The sequence below is a fragment of the Protopterus annectens genome, chromosome 11.part0 (assembly GCF_019279795.1).
Source record: "Protopterus annectens isolate FY-2018-M chromosome 11.part0, PAN1.0, whole genome shotgun sequence".
Classification (NCBI taxonomy): domain Eukaryota; kingdom Metazoa; phylum Chordata; order Ceratodontiformes; family Protopteridae; genus Protopterus; species Protopterus annectens.
The window spans coordinates 850,076,049-850,091,890 of NC_056745.1; the positions used below are offsets into that span (position 1 = coordinate 850,076,049).

General features: G+C 38.4%; 1 protein-coding gene across 1 annotated transcript in view; it reads left to right on the plus strand.

Moving 5' to 3' along the window:
• LOC122815004 (oxysterol-binding protein-related protein 8-like) overlaps positions 1–15,842 on the plus strand; it is a 210,538-nt gene that overhangs the window by 76,170 nt on the left and 118,526 nt on the right. The window contains exons 5-6 of the mRNA XM_044087257.1: positions 1,150–1,474; positions 14,984–15,168. Coding sequence (XP_043943192.1) covers positions 1,150–1,474; positions 14,984–15,168 — 510 coding nt within the window. The remainder of the gene's footprint in view (positions 1–1,149; positions 1,475–14,983; positions 15,169–15,842) is intronic.

Below are 15,842 nucleotides of genomic sequence, written 5' to 3' on the forward strand. Positions count from 1 at the left end.
CTCTTCCACCCAGAGCTATGTTAAATGGATTCTCTGAGAATGAACAAATGAAGAAATGAATAAAACTATTTAGTAAGCTTCATACCCCACTATCTTAGGCTACTATTAACTCCTCTGCATAAAAATGAATTATAAAACAGAGTTGTGTTTTGGACAGGATTATGGTTAAGAGTCTTGCAATCAGCAAATGAGTTATTTTCCATAACTCTTCCTCTTATCTGACCTGTAATAATAATAATAATAAAAAAAACCCCACATACTTAGTTTTATTAGAGCCTTCTTTTTTGAGTACATTAAGATATGTTATGCGTTTTTTAGAGTCTTCTTTTTCTTTTCTGGGTAATATTAAATAAATGATATGTTTTTTTTTAAGTAATCCACCATTCACTGAATCTATTGTCTGTTATTTCATGATAGCTTTTATTTCTCCAGAAAAAATTTACTCACGCACAAGCACACCCGCACACACACGCACACACACGCGCACACACACACACACACACACACACACACACACACACACACACACAGATACATATATATCTATATATATATTAAGTCTATATAAATGAAGTCTAGGACTGGTTATTGCTATGCTACAGAAAACCTCTGGCCCTATACATTACAATCTTAACTTTTGCTATATGGCAACTAGAATGAAAAGTGTGAAAGGGCAGATTGACTCACAGATATTTTTTTTCACAGTAGTCCAGCTTGTTGTAAATGCTGTAGTTGAATTTTACCAATTTTTATAAAGGAGCTGAAGCCACCAAAATGTAATGCATTGCAAAGCATAGGATCATTTACATCACCTACCTTGTTAGCAGCAAACTGCAGGCATTCCATCATAGTCAGTAGTTAAGACTCATCAATAGTGAGTATTGAGCTATATTCTAGATCCTCCAAACTATTAAGTTGTTAATTTTCTTTCTTGCCTAAAAGCTAGTGAGGCATTTCATTGTTTGTGTTTCCCTGTGTGACGTGCACATAACTAATAATATGAGGAAAAGTAAGAATTTAAAGGGACTCTAACTATCCATTTTTAGGACTCATAACATGAATAAAACAAATGGAACAATTAATGCTACCTGTCTTTTGACATTTGTCAGTACCCTTCCCTAAAATATGTGTCTTCTTTTCTCTGCTAAGTGATAATGAAATTGAAGAGAAAAACTTCAAGAACCAGAAGTTACATTCTGATACATCTGACAAGGAAAGTGAACTTGGCTGTGAAAAGACGTATGATGGTAATTGTAGGAAAAGTGGCTCTGACATCTCTGAAAGACAACATGAATCCGACAACATTGGTCTGGGTGAGAGTGGATGTGACTCCCTTGAAAGACAAGATGAATTAGGCAATGATGTTCTTGAAAAAAGTGGTAGGGATTTCTATGAAAAACAAGAGCATTCCTATGTGGAACCAGTGGCAAGCAACTTCATAAAGGAAAGTACTTATGTAGAAGAAGTGAGAAAGGTACGCTTTATAACTTTTTTTAATCCATTTGCTGACTGGGTTAGTCCTACCTGTTTTTTTTCCCCCTTTTTTTAATGTAAGACCCAAGGTGGTGTTTAAACTACTGGAGAAAATTTGGCAAAGGCATCAGGGAACTTCCACTACTCTTCTCGATGGGAGCTGTGGGATCTTTTACAACTACCTGAGCTACCACTAACTCAAGCAGATAGGAACTATGATTTGATGTCTCATCTAAAAGATAGCACACCAGGGGGTGCAGCATTCTCTGATGCTTTACTGCACAATGGGCAATTCAGTCACCAGGATTGGGAATAGAACCCACGCATTTTGACCTTCAAGAAGACCACCTGAAGTGCCACTGACATTAGAGCTACCTTCAGGACTAAACACAGACATCTCTTTAGTCTTTGCTTGTTAATTTATATTCTTGTTATGATTTTGCAGTAGTATTCTAAGTAACGGATCCAACCAACTCAGGTTTGATGAGAATATGCTCAGAAATATCAATTATTTAATTCTGTTAGAGTCACCTTTTTGGATAATACTAAGAAATGTTTTATGTGTATATGTATATATATATATATATATATATATATATATATATATATATATATATATATATATATATATATATATATATATATATATATATATATATATATATATATATATATATATATATAATATATGTATATATATATATATATATATATATATATATATATATATATATATATTTTTTTTTTTTTTTTTTGGTTAAGCAATCTACTATTCATTAAATATATTCATGAATAGATTCATCTTCATAATCATGATCAGGTTTGATGAGACCTACACTAAATAAGGTTAGGTTGTCAGACATTGAATGCTTTGCCTTCTTTTCATGTGTGTGTGTGTGTGTGTGTGTGTGTGTGTGTGTGTGTGTGTGTGTGTGTGTGTGTGTGTGTGTGTGTGTGTTTGTGCAGCTTGGTAGGGATTGCATAAGGAGGTGCTTTGGCATTTAAAGTAGATGTCAGTATACACTGACTGGGTGTTTTTCTGATGAGTTATTCAACAGATGATGAAGCCCCTCACCACTTTCAGTGCACATGATCAGCAGTTGAAAACTGATGTAGTCTTCTGCCACAGTATAATGCCCTGAAACTACAGAGAATGTCTGCTTATGAGAGTTACAATCTTCTCAAGTACTGTGTTACTATTCTGAAAGACATTTTGCTCTCCCTTGTCATCAGATTATACTTAAAACAATAATTGACACACACTGTATGTCTAAAAGCACACAGTGGAGCTGAATCGTCAACATATCTGTCAAAGGGGTGCTGTAATGAGCCACTTCAAAATATAACTGTTACTTGAGATATCGTACATTATGTTTGCATTCTTTCATTTTTGAGGCAGTTCTTTTTTGTAAACTGATAGCTTAAATCCACAACATTTGTTAACGCTTATGATTGGTTATGGGAGGTAGTCTGTATAAATAAGGTGAATTGTTGCATTTTTGTTTGATGAATTTATTTGGGTAGGACTAAAAGACAAATGCTTCTTTTCATTTGTAGCCAGGGAGCCCTGTATAGTAAGGGTGTCACTCAGAGCCACTCATTATGCAATTTGAGATGTGCCTTCTGCGTTCTTTTCACTGAGTAAATGTTTTTTTTTTCAAACAACTTTATTTTATTATCACTTGTGACATTTTGACTGTATCCAATAAGATTTTCTTGATGTTTTTAAATAAAAAGGCTCAAATACTGCTTTAAGATAGTCTTTATTTCAAGTGTACTTTTTTGGTGGGGTAATTTGATGGGAACAGTTACCCGTAACAAGGAAAAACATCCACACTGAACCTTTCATAGTGAATTCTTCACTGATTATCATCAACCCCGTATTTCCCATTCTCTACATGAGGTTGGAGTATCATATTAACTGTTACCATCTCTTGGTTCAGTGCCGCACTCCTGCCTTCTTTGACACTCATGCCTGACTGTCACAGATGTTCTTTCACACAATCAATCCACCTCTTTGCTAGATGTCCTTGTTTCCTCTTACCTTCTTCCTGTCTATCCCAAATCTTCTTCACCAGATTATCTTGTGCTTTTCTGCACGTGTCCGAACCACCATGATCTGTTCTCTTTGATCTTTTCTACAATTTGAGATATTTTAGCTTCTGCTTTTATGTCCTCATTTCTTCATCTGTCCGACAGTGTGCATCTTATCACCTTTCCCAGGCAGTTCATTTCAATCACCTCTAGCTTCCTCCTACTCTCTGCCTTCACTGGCCAGGTTTCTGTACAATACAGTAGTACTGGTCACACCCCTGTCTTGTAAACCTTACTATTTTGCTTCTTTGGCATTTTTAGCCATATACTACACCTGGGACTCTATGCCAGTTGGCTGCAGCCTCTCTGATTCTAGCTTTGACCTCTTCATTCAGACTTCCCTTCTACTTAACTACCCCTCACAGGTACTTGAAGGTATTTACCTGTTCCACTTTCTTCTCTTCATTCACAGCTTCTTCTGAGTTCCCTAATTTCCTGCCATTACCTCTGTCTTATCTGTGCTTAGTTTCAACCCATGTGCCTTCAGTTTTGCATTCAATTCTCCTATCATTTACTGAGGTTCTTGCTCAGAGTCTGCCTGTAAAGCCACATCATCTACATACAGCAACTCTGTTGATCTGTCCTCTCTGACCTGTTTGCTAATGTAGTCCATCACAAGCATAAACAGCAGTGGGCTCAGAGATGAACCCTGGTGCACACCTACTCCCACTGGGAATCCCTCTGTGAGACTGAACACTGTTCGTACTTGAGTCATTGGGTCCTTACACATAGCCTGCACTAATTCTATCAATGTTTCTGGGAACTCAGACCACCTCAGTGCTTCCCATATCGGCTTTCATGGGACCTTGTCATATGCTTTCTCCAAGTCTAGGAATGTCCAGTTGGACTCTTTCCTCATCTCTAATTTCTTCTCCATTATCCGGGTCAGTTGTGGTACATCTTAATCTGAATCTGAACTGCTTATCTCCCATCTTACATTCTACTATTCTTTATATCAGTTTATCAATCACCCTCTACAGAACTTGCATGCAGTGTGACAGAAGTTTGATGCCTGTGTATTGCCCACAGTTCTGGATATCTCCTTTGTTCTTGTACACTGGCATGAGTATGCTTACTCTCCAGTCATCTGGATACTCCTTTCTCTCCACACTACTATGAGTACCCTCAGGAGCTATTTCTCCTGTGTCTTACCCAGCATCTTTATCATATCTGTTGTGACCTCATCTGAGCCTGCTGCTTCCCCTGACTTTATTTTCTTTAGTATTGTTCTTACTTCTTCTATGCTGGGCTTCTCCATCTTGTTCATAAGTTCATAGGTTGGTACTAGGCTATCAGCCCTAGGGCCTATACAAGCCTAGCCATATCAATTCCCTGGCTATTTCTTCCCACACTATTTACTTCCCTGGACCACTGTCTAGCAGGGCGACTGACGTGATCCCCGGGGTGAATTTCCTTTCCTCCCATCTAATCATCAAGGTTCCTATTGAAGAGGGCCAAAGAGGCACTCTGCTTGACATATATGGGCAATCTATTCCAGAGTCTGGGGAGTCTCTGGGTCAGGAACCTATCCCTCCAGCATGAATTGTTTATTGTGATGACCAGGTTTAGATCCCTGGAGTGTGTGGCTCTGTGGGATTGGGATATTTTTAAGTGTAGCATGTCCAACAGCTCTGGGTTTGACATGGCATGGTATGCTAAGCAGAGATCACCTCTGAGTAGATGATATGCGACAGAGTATAGCTGGAGTTGTTTAAAGCGGTCAGCATAGAGCATCTGCTTTAGGACTGTGATTCTTATAGTGAGGTATTTCTGTGGCCTTTCCAGTTGTTGCAGATGTCTTGAGAGGTACATACCAAACGGGGCGTTGTATTCTATAATGGGTCTAATGAGGGATGAGTATAGTGGGACAATGACCTCCTTTTTTCTGGATGAAAAGCCCTTAGTGATGAGGTGTGCCACATAGAAGGATTTCCTGACTGTTGTGGCAATGTGGTTATCGAAGGTGAGACCACTGTCCACCTGGGTCCCTAAGTCTCTTATCATACTTTTGGTGTTTAGTGTACTGCCACCTATGTGATAATTCACGGGTACATGTTTTTTTTCCCAAAGGGGATAACTATACATTTCTTGGCATTGAGCTTGAGCCCATGGCTTTGGCACCAAGCATCTGTTTCTGTAAGGCCCTTTTGTAGAATATCCACATTATTTGAGGATTCAATAATGGCTCCCAGTTTGCAGTCATCTGCGAACTTTGTTAGCCAGAGTCCCTTAGTGTTGGCCTGTACTTCACAGAAGTGGATGCCATACAAGAGTGGTCCCAGGACTGAACCCTGAGGTACTCCACTTGTCACTTGTCTGGAGCTGGATTTGGAGTCGGCTACTTTTACAGTGTGGGATATATCAGTAAGCCAGTTAGAAACCCATTGGGTGACTTAGGGATTAATGCCCAATTTTGTAAGTTTATCTATGATTTCAGAGTGGGGGATGGTGTCAACGGCCTTGCCAAGGTATAGATAGGCTGTGTGAACCACCTTACCTATGTCCATGGCTCTAGAGAATGATTCAAAGAAGTCAATCAGGTTCAGGAGACAAGATCGGCCCTTCACGAACCCAAACTGGGTGGGGTCCAGTGTTTTAAGGTTGCCAATATATTTGTTTATAAGTTCCATGATAATACGCTCCATGGCCTTGCAGATAAGGCTCGTCAGACTGATGGGATGGTAGTTTCCGGGATCCAATGTGGATCCCCATTTGTGGAGTGGGATAACTGTAGCTCTGCGCCACTCAATGGGCACGAAACCTGAGGTGAGGCTATGATTAAACATGACACTTAGGTGAGGTGCCAGTTCATATTGTCATTCATGTAGTACACAGCCCGGGATGTCATCTGGTCCCATGGATGCTGTATTCTTAGCTTTGGATAGTGTGTTTTTTACCTTTGTGGCCATTATTGCTGGAATCTGGCAATCTTCCAGTATTGAGATGTGCCATTTAGGGGATGAGAGGGGGTGAAGTTGGCACTGAATCAATCTGCCAGGATATTGGCAATATCCTTGGGATCAGTGTATTTAATGCCATTCTGTTTTAGCTCAGAGCAGAGCTGAGCATTGTCATTTAGATTCTTGACAATGTTATAGAATGCCTTGAGGTTGTCTTTGGAATCTTTGGCAATTTTATTTTCGTAACTAGCTTTGGAGAAGTTTATGAGGGATCTCAGTTTCTTACTAAAGCTGGTAAGGCAGTTTTTTGCATCCTGGGATTTTCCTCTTTTCTGTAACAGTTTCTTCCTTTTGTTGTAAAGTTTGTTTATGGCAGGGAACCACCGGATTGCCTTCCTTTTTTGGATGAGAGCATCTTGGTTATATTTGGGATAGCACGATTCATGCATGAGTGGATGTGCTCATACAGTGCCTTAGTGTAGGATTCAGCAGTTGAACTTTCAGTTCCCGTCTGCATGGGTGTCATGAAGTTTGTCACTTCTGACTTGAGTAGCATGAAGTTGGCTTTTTTTGATGGAGGTTTCCTTACTGGGGGGTGGGGATGGGATGTGGATGTTAAGGGTGATTAGCTTATGGTCAGACCTGACTAATGAGGGGGTGACCATAGGTGTGGAGCATCGATTTCCCTTGTTGGTAATGACCAGGTCTAGGATATTGGAGCCCCTGGTGGGACTATGGATTAGTTGATCCAGGGTGTTGGAATTTATGAATTCCAAGAACCGTTGGGCAAAGGTGTTGGTACACAAGTAGTTTTCCCAGTTAATGGCAGGGTAGTTAAAATCACAGAGTATTAGGGTGTTTGGTTCTATCTTAATATTTTCCAGTATGTTTAGAAAGGTGTAGTGGGAATCTTGGGGCATGGTGGGGTATCTGTAGCAAACTACAATTTGGATTGCAGTCTTACCTCGTGTTAGTTGCACCTGGATAATTTCAGATGCATTGTTTTGGGCAACTAGCCTGGTGGTGTGAATATCCTTGATGAATATTGACACTCCTCCACCTTTAGTGTTTTGGTCCTGGTTTGGTGGCCGAAAAGTGTGGTAAGAGTTGTAGCCTGGTATTGCAGGGGTGCTCTCTGGAGCCTTGAACCAGGTCTCAGTTACTGCACAGATATCGATGTTCTCCATTTTTAGGAGTGCCTCGAGAGTGTGCATTTTGAGGTTTAGACTTCTAGCATTGAGTAGCATTACCTTCAGATTTTGCATGCTTGTACCTGTTACGGTGGTGGTTTTGTCCTTTGAACTTTGCCTAAAAAAGGCACTATAGGGGTGGCAAGAGCATTAGCAATTAACCTGAATCCCTGGAGCAACAGGTGCAGACCATCTCTGGCAAAGCATCGTGGTCTGTTGATCATGTCATCCCAGGCAGACAGATACTGGATCCCCTTTGAATGACACCAGAAGCTTAGCCAATTGTTGAAGTCAGTCATTTTGTCCTTATAATATGGTATCATTATGGGCAAAGGCAGGATGCTACTCAGGGCTAGGGTCATACCTGCCTGGGCCACATGATCCAAGAGCTCTTCCATGTCTCTTTTCATGTAGTCCAGGGAGGTACGTCTCAAGTCATTCACTCCAACATGGACAATGACAGAGTCATATTTGTACTTGTTGTGGAGTGACTTGAGTGCATGCGTTATGTGGTGGATCCTGGCACCCGACAGGCAGCTGACTGTAATTTTCTCCTTATTCAACCTAGTGAGTGGCACATTAGTGTACCGGACTATGGAGTCACCTATGACTAAAACGTTAGGTACGTTGTCTTGCCTTAGGGGCTGTTGCTGATTGGCACACTGGTGTTGTGAGCTATGTGACACCTTGGTTGTGACTGGTGTTTGCGTTTCAGCTTCAGAGGTCCTTGTTGCTTGGGCAGGTTACAGTTAAGGACCTCTTCATATATGGATTTAGTGTTGCTATATGTGGGTGTTGGTGGTGTGGGTTTAGAAGGGCTATGTGTTGCTTGAGGTGTAGTGTGGATGTTAACCTTCTCCTTTTGACTGTCTAGCACAATCTTGTTTTTTCATAGGCTGTGTTTGTGGCAATACAGTTTCTGTGGATTTTCTTCATTCACTAACTGCTGGAAGTACTCCTTCCATCTGCCTTTGATGTCCTGTGAACTGGTGAGCAGGTTGTTGCTGGCATCCCTTATGAAGGGTGTCTGACTATCTTCTTTATCTTTCTGTCTTTGCCTTGGAGCATGATATAGCTTCTTTCTGCTACCTACTGATAGTAGTTTTGGTAACATTTTATGTGAAGTCCTTTCCAATAATAACACCAATGATATAATCTAAATGAGAAAGTATAAACTGAAAATTCCTACTGCTAGCCTTGAATGTACACAGTTCATTCAACATGGAAAATTGTTACTCTAGATAAATAGTCTATTTCATATGCATTCTTTTTCAATGTACTTTTCCTTCTGCACTTGCCAGCCATCAGTCCCCATGTCATACGTCTTCAGCCCATTCACTCCTGATGTTATAATTGCCTCTCACAGCCTATGAGATAGGGGCAGTGGATTAAGAAGCTCCAACCACATCTTTTCCCTCCTCTCTTCCACATCTGTCTTACCTTATATCACTGACATCCACAATTATTTACTAACTGACCACTAAATATCTAGAAGTGTAACAAACAGTACTGAATCCTTAAGAAGCCTGATTTGCTCATTTTAGCCAGACTTATTTTACCTAGCTTAGAGGTAAAATCTGTCTTCATGTTATCTTAATACATGTACACAGATCAAAGGAGTGACCACCCCAGTAATAAAGGAGGAGGGATATCCTTGCAACTAATCAAAAATATTTCAGTACCCACATCTTGTTTACCTCACAAATGAAACTGATCCTAACTGGGAGAAAAAGCTAGCCTATGTAGAAAATCCAACACTTATATGGTCTCTGTCTACCAAATTTCCTCAAGATCTTTGCAGAATTTCAACCACCTTCTTGATTCCTTCTATCGATGGTTAAACAGAAGGAACTTTATTCCACTTGCTGATCCCCACTTAGATAGATTTTGTATATAATTTAAGACTCGAGCAAATCACTGACCAGATCAGTCTTACCCAACTATTCTGTCATACTAATCATCATAATCCTGTCCCTGACAGGATTCCATTCTGGCACTTCTGAAATGTTCACATAGAGTCCTTCTATGTTCTTCAAAGTTTCCTTTCTAACCAAATGTTTTTCATATTTCTTGCCCTTTAATATGCCTAAAATGACACTTATCCTAATTAACTGCCATATATGTCCAATGCAATTAAGCCATCTTCTTCTCAAGCATCTTGGTCTATTGACTGGGCTCCATATATTCCCTTCTTGACTCCAGTGATGCCTTCCTCTTCTTGCTTTTTCAGCCCTTTATCCTCAAAATTATTCACCATATCAAAAATCACAGATATTGGGAAAGCATCTGACTGTGGCTCACTACGGAGAAAAAAATTCAAAAGCATGGAAAAGAAAGTACTTTGTTCAAATGGAGATCCACAAATAATCCCCCTTTCTCACAATTCATGAAACCCTTAATATGGCAGAATAAGATGATCATTAAACAGCCAAATCTAAGCACTGCAGATCATAATAGCAAGCATTTCTTGGAAAGCCTAGAGTGTAATGGACATAAGTTAAGAAACATGTCTCAACCATTACTTTCATATTTGTTGACTATTAGATATCACCTTAAGTCCACTATGTGTCTTTGACTTGGAGCAATATCTTACTTACTTCCTGTCTTTCTTCTACCTTCTCCTTTCATCTCATCTCTTCTTATCCCTGATATTTTCTACTTTCTGTTTTTTTTCTGTTTTTTTCTACATTTCCAACTTCACCTTTTACTGTAAATATATCTGCAGGGAATCAGTAATGTTACCTCTATTCAAAATTCCTATCAAAACCTCATTTTCAACTCTTCCTCTCCATAATAGATTTTCTAATAATGCATCTGCTTTTACTTTTCACCCAAAGCTGTTCTTTTAGTATGGAAGTCTACTGTGATCTTTGTTGCCCCCACTCTACATATTATCAATGTATCACTTTCTTTTAACTCTACTTATAAATCCTAGACTAACTTTGATAAAGGAAAATCCTTAAATTCAAACAATTTTAAGGGCTCAGTAGCATGGCTTCCATCCACAATTTAACAGCTCTGGAACCTTTTATCAGGAAACTGTCACAATTTTCAGAAAGATGGACGGAGGTCTTTCAACTAGTGTATTATTCCTTCCAACAACTTGTTGTCAAACATTATAAAATAACTAGGTTATAATACATTCTATATCTCTTTAAAGGTTAGATTCCTAAATACCCACAACAAAACAACTTTCTATCAGGATGCTAACAAATGGCAAAGACACAGTAGATGTTACCAGGTTCCGTGGTTTTTTCTGATTACTTAGTGAAAAAGTAATCAGTGCCATGTATTCCCTTGACATTACATCCTTTTTCTTGAAGCTATATTAGCATGAACTAGATCTTCTGATTTTTAAAACTAAATAAATAGAATGTATAAATTAGGTGATCATTCATCAATGTATTTTACATAATCTAGCATTACTTCTTTTTCAGCTTGTCATAAGCATATTTGAACATTAAAAGACTTAAACATTTCAAATCTTATTTTTCAACTTAGTCATCCTTATAGAAAATGTATATTCTGTAGAACTGAATGTACTCTTTAGGTATCTGACTGGCTAATAATCCCAGTCATATCTCAGTGTGTTGATGAAACTATTGGATTTTGGTTTAACATCTTGAATCTCAATGTATGGCAGTTTACTGCTCATCTCAGTAAAATACTTCTTTTTGAATGGCTTCTTTCTGCAGCTCTGGGATTTCACAAGGTTGTTGCATAATTTTATACACTTGTACTTTCTAACTGCATTCATTTGTCTTGGTTTTAGATGTTTTTTTTTTATCTTGCAGAGATGCCATCAATAAAGACAAATTAAACTTCCTTCAAATAGAGACAAAACAAAAAAAAATAAATCAAATTGATAAAGCAAAAATATTAAATATTGATGACTCAGGGATTGTAAGGGTATGCAAAATTTAAAAAAAAAAGTAGGTCTCAAAATATTCTTTATAAGAGGTGTCTCAGAAATCCCACAAGTTGGAAACATGAGGAAAGTGATCACCCAGATTACTCAGGTCTTCACCTGGTCATTGCTAACCACCTCAAGACAGCTTATTAGCACACCTGTGAATGCTGGTAGTGCATTAAAACCTTCCTTATGTAGTCTGGATCCTGATTATGCAGGGATTTGGAAAAATCATCATAAGAAGGTGATTTGATAGTTCAGAGGGACATACTGAAGACTGAGTAATAGATACAATATGGGTGGTCCTATTTCTGCACTCAGTTCAACATGCTGAGCTAAATGTTTAACTGCACAAGCTCAGCTGAGATGCATCCAACATCCACACAACAATTTCAAACTCGGTGGGTAGAATAAACTCCATAGGTAGTGGCAAGACCAGATGACTAGTGATAACTCATTCAGAAATATCACTTGGTTATCAAGGATCACTCAGATCTTGTACACCTTGAATACAAACACCAGTCAATGAGTCTTGTAAACAATACAATAGGCAGGAACAGGAGATGCTGATGAACTTAAAGTTTTTGAGAAACTCCTTAGCAAGAATTTTGGATATATTGAGCCTCATGTTTTCATCTTACATCCAGAAAATTATATGATCTAGACATTCATCAGCAGGACCCAAATAATATACTATGAAAAAAGAAAACTTACAGCTGTGTATCATCTAAATAGGTATGGTGCTATAGACATCTCCAATGAGCTAGCTGACTGAGTTGAAACATATACATATATATATATATATATATATATATATATATATATATATATATATAAACAAATAATTGGACCCAAAAAGTAGCCTTGTGGGACCCAGCAACTAAGGTATGAGGCAAAGGAACAATTAACCTTAGAGAATACTTCTGAGTTTTTCATCAGAAGTAGAAGAAAGACCAGTTAAATGCCAAATTAAATGCCCCATTCTGCATCTTCAAATTCTTCAAGAAAGTCAAGTGGTCAACCATATCCGATATTACAGAGAGATCAAGGAGGGAATAATACCTTAGTTTTCATGTCTGCAAAATGTTTAATTGTGTGAGTGCCATCTCAGTGCTGTGGCAAGCTTAGAAGTTGGACAGAAATATCTCCCAGAGAACAATATATTTTAAAATAGCACCAAGCTGCTTACATACTGCTCCCAATAAAATGAAGTTTGGAGAAAGCGTGACAACTCTTCAGTGTGGCTTGATCCAAAGTACAGTTCTTACAGCATTGTTGCAGACAAAGCCTTTTTGAAAACTAATTGATGTACACTGATCCATAGACAGAAGTGGATATATCTGCAGACAAAAGAACACATAACATCCAGAGAAGCCATAAGCAACTTTGTTGGGTCTGGTCAGTTCCTCACGTAGAGGGGATTCAGATTTAGAAACTTTTTTTCTTTGACACATGGGTTCATAGTTTAATAAGTTTATATCAGGCTAATGACCACCAAAACATTTATAAGCCTGGCCATTAAATCCAACCCAGTTGTGTCCTTATGTATCCCGGGCATTTATTAGGAGGGGATATGATGATTAGGAAGCTTCTGAAGGTCATTTGGGGGGATGTTTTTTTTGCATTACTGCCTTTCTCTGTCTATCAGAGATGTGGGCATCAGGCCCAGGGTGAATTTCTGATTTCCCATCCATTGGTCAAAGGTGCGGTTAAGTATGGTTAGAGATGAACTCTGCTAACCCTATTTCAAAGATTACTTTATTTCTTCAGAAATCCAACAGTTCCTGCCTTCTTTTTTATAGATGTTTATGAACAGGGTAGAACTTGAATATTATTAATTATAGTGTGTCAGACAGATGTTAAAATTTCTTTTTTCATAAAATCCAGGCTGTTTTCTCCTTAGAAATTCTCATTCTCCCTTTTCTTCCATTATTGCTTATGCTTTGGGCAAAGATTTCACTTTTCCTTTAAAGGAAACAAAAAGGCTTATTTTATAACTTTTTACCAACTGTTTATTCTGTTTCTTTTACCCTTCAGCTTGGTCCTAGGATTATGGACTCAGATACTCAGTGAAATTTTTCCAGCACACAATTAAATGACAATCATTTCAAATGTAGTTTTACTTCTGTCACAGAGAAATATAATGCTGTTGTGTCTTTCGGCTTTTCCTGGTTAGGGGGGTAGAACAGTGGGAACTCCGTGATTGGCAGTGCAGATTTTTACGCGTGCCGAAGTTTGTCTGATGCATGCTGAACCATCAACTTAGGTACGCCCATTCATGCATGCTCCACACAGACACAGCCTAGCTGAGAATTAGATAGACAACGACAATGCCTTACTGTGAGGCAACAAAACGCCCCGCCTAGCCAACTGGCCCTTAAACATTCCATTATCTTCCAGTGAGCTTGATAACTTCAGACTGTTAATAAAGTAACAGGGTTTTGTTTTCACCCAGTAATATGGGTAACTGCCTGCTCTAAAATTAAAATACAGAAATAATTATTTAGCCTTTCTTTCATATCAGAAAGTGACCAAGTATCATTAAATTATCATTCTAGCCATTAGTGAAAATCAGATTCCATTATAAGTTGGCAGAAGTGGGCATATTGTCAAATTGTATTTCAGACATGGAATTAAAACTATCAGTTGCCAATGTCAGGACTTGGAGATTAAATGACATTTTTTAAAACTAATCCAGTGTACTCTGAATCACAGACAGTTGGCTACCTGTGATGTCCATTCAAAAGATAATCCAAAAGGTCTAGTTATGGAGCCATTTTCTTTTTCAGCAATTCTAAGGCCAGGAAAACTAACTGAAAACAGGTAGTAATAAGTCCTGTACTCAAGTGTATTAGTGAAAACTTCATTGCTTTCACTCAAGAATATTAGTGAAAACTTCATTGCTTAGATATAACTAGTGCTGTGTTCTCACAACTTGTTAGTATTTTTGGTTTTAAACTTTTGTGTTGGGATTTTTGGCATCAGTATACCAAAGTTTTTTCTGTGTGATTTCTGTGTAACATGAGTAATCTTTGTAAGCTATCAGCCATTGAACTCTGTGTTTCAAGCCTAGCAATCTTTACTGGTATTAGTATAGTCTTATGACTTAGTGTGTGTGTGTGTGTGTGTGTGTGTGTGTGTGTGTGTGTGTGTGTGTGTGTGTGTGTGTGTGTGTGTGTGTGTGTGTGTGTGTGTGTGTATGTATGTGTGTATGTAGATAATATATAGTTACATAGCTAGATATATAGTTTGATATACTTGTATTTTGATTATCCAAAAGCTGGTTAACTTAGTTTATGACTAGGTAAACATCCACAGCAAAATAACGAATGACTGTTTTAGCTTGAAGGACTTTATTATGTTTTGTCATTATATTACTGTGTGTCGTTTTGACTCCTTTATAACATTTTTTGCAGTGTGTTAAAGCAGATGACACCAAAGCTTCCTCTGAGAACATTAGGAGTGTGATGTGGTCACTTTTAAAGCAAGCCCATGCTGGGATTGACTTGGGCAAGATTTCCCTTCCCACATCCCTCCTGGAACCTCGTTCACTCTTGGACACAATGTCTGACTACTGCTATCATATGGACATTCTTTCAGTGTAAGTGAACTTTTTTGCATACTGTGATCATCACTCATTATTATGATAAACACACACGCACACAGACACATACATATGCACAAGTGATTGTTTCATGAAATAAACTCTCAAAAGAGCAATCATAAAAAGAATGATAATTTTAGACTGAATCTAAAATAGGCTCATAGATTCATAGTTATATGCTGGGCTAATGACTACCATGACTTTTATAAGCCTTGCCATGAAATCCAGCCAAATTGTTTCCCTGTGTATTATGGGTATATATTAGGAGGGAGTATGTTAATTACAAAATTTCTAGAGGCTATGTGGGGCAGTGTGTTAGTTTGGGCATTACTGTCTACCTGTCTCTCCCTGTCTAACAGGGACATGGGGGCCAGACTCAGGGTGAATTTCTGATTTCCCATCCATTGGCCAAGGTCACCCTTATATAGGATTAGGGATGGCCTCTGATTCCCATGTATGGGGAGCTTATTCCAGAGCCTGGGGATTGTCTGAGACACATATCTGTCTCACCAACATGCCTTATTTATAAAATAAGCACAATTTAAATCTAGTGGTTCTGATGCTGTTCATTTTGAGGATGTGCAAAAGGTCCATCAGAGCTGGTTCTGTGATTGCCTTGTTTGCCAGACATAGATCACCTCTCTGTAATCTGTAGGTGACAGAGTATAGAG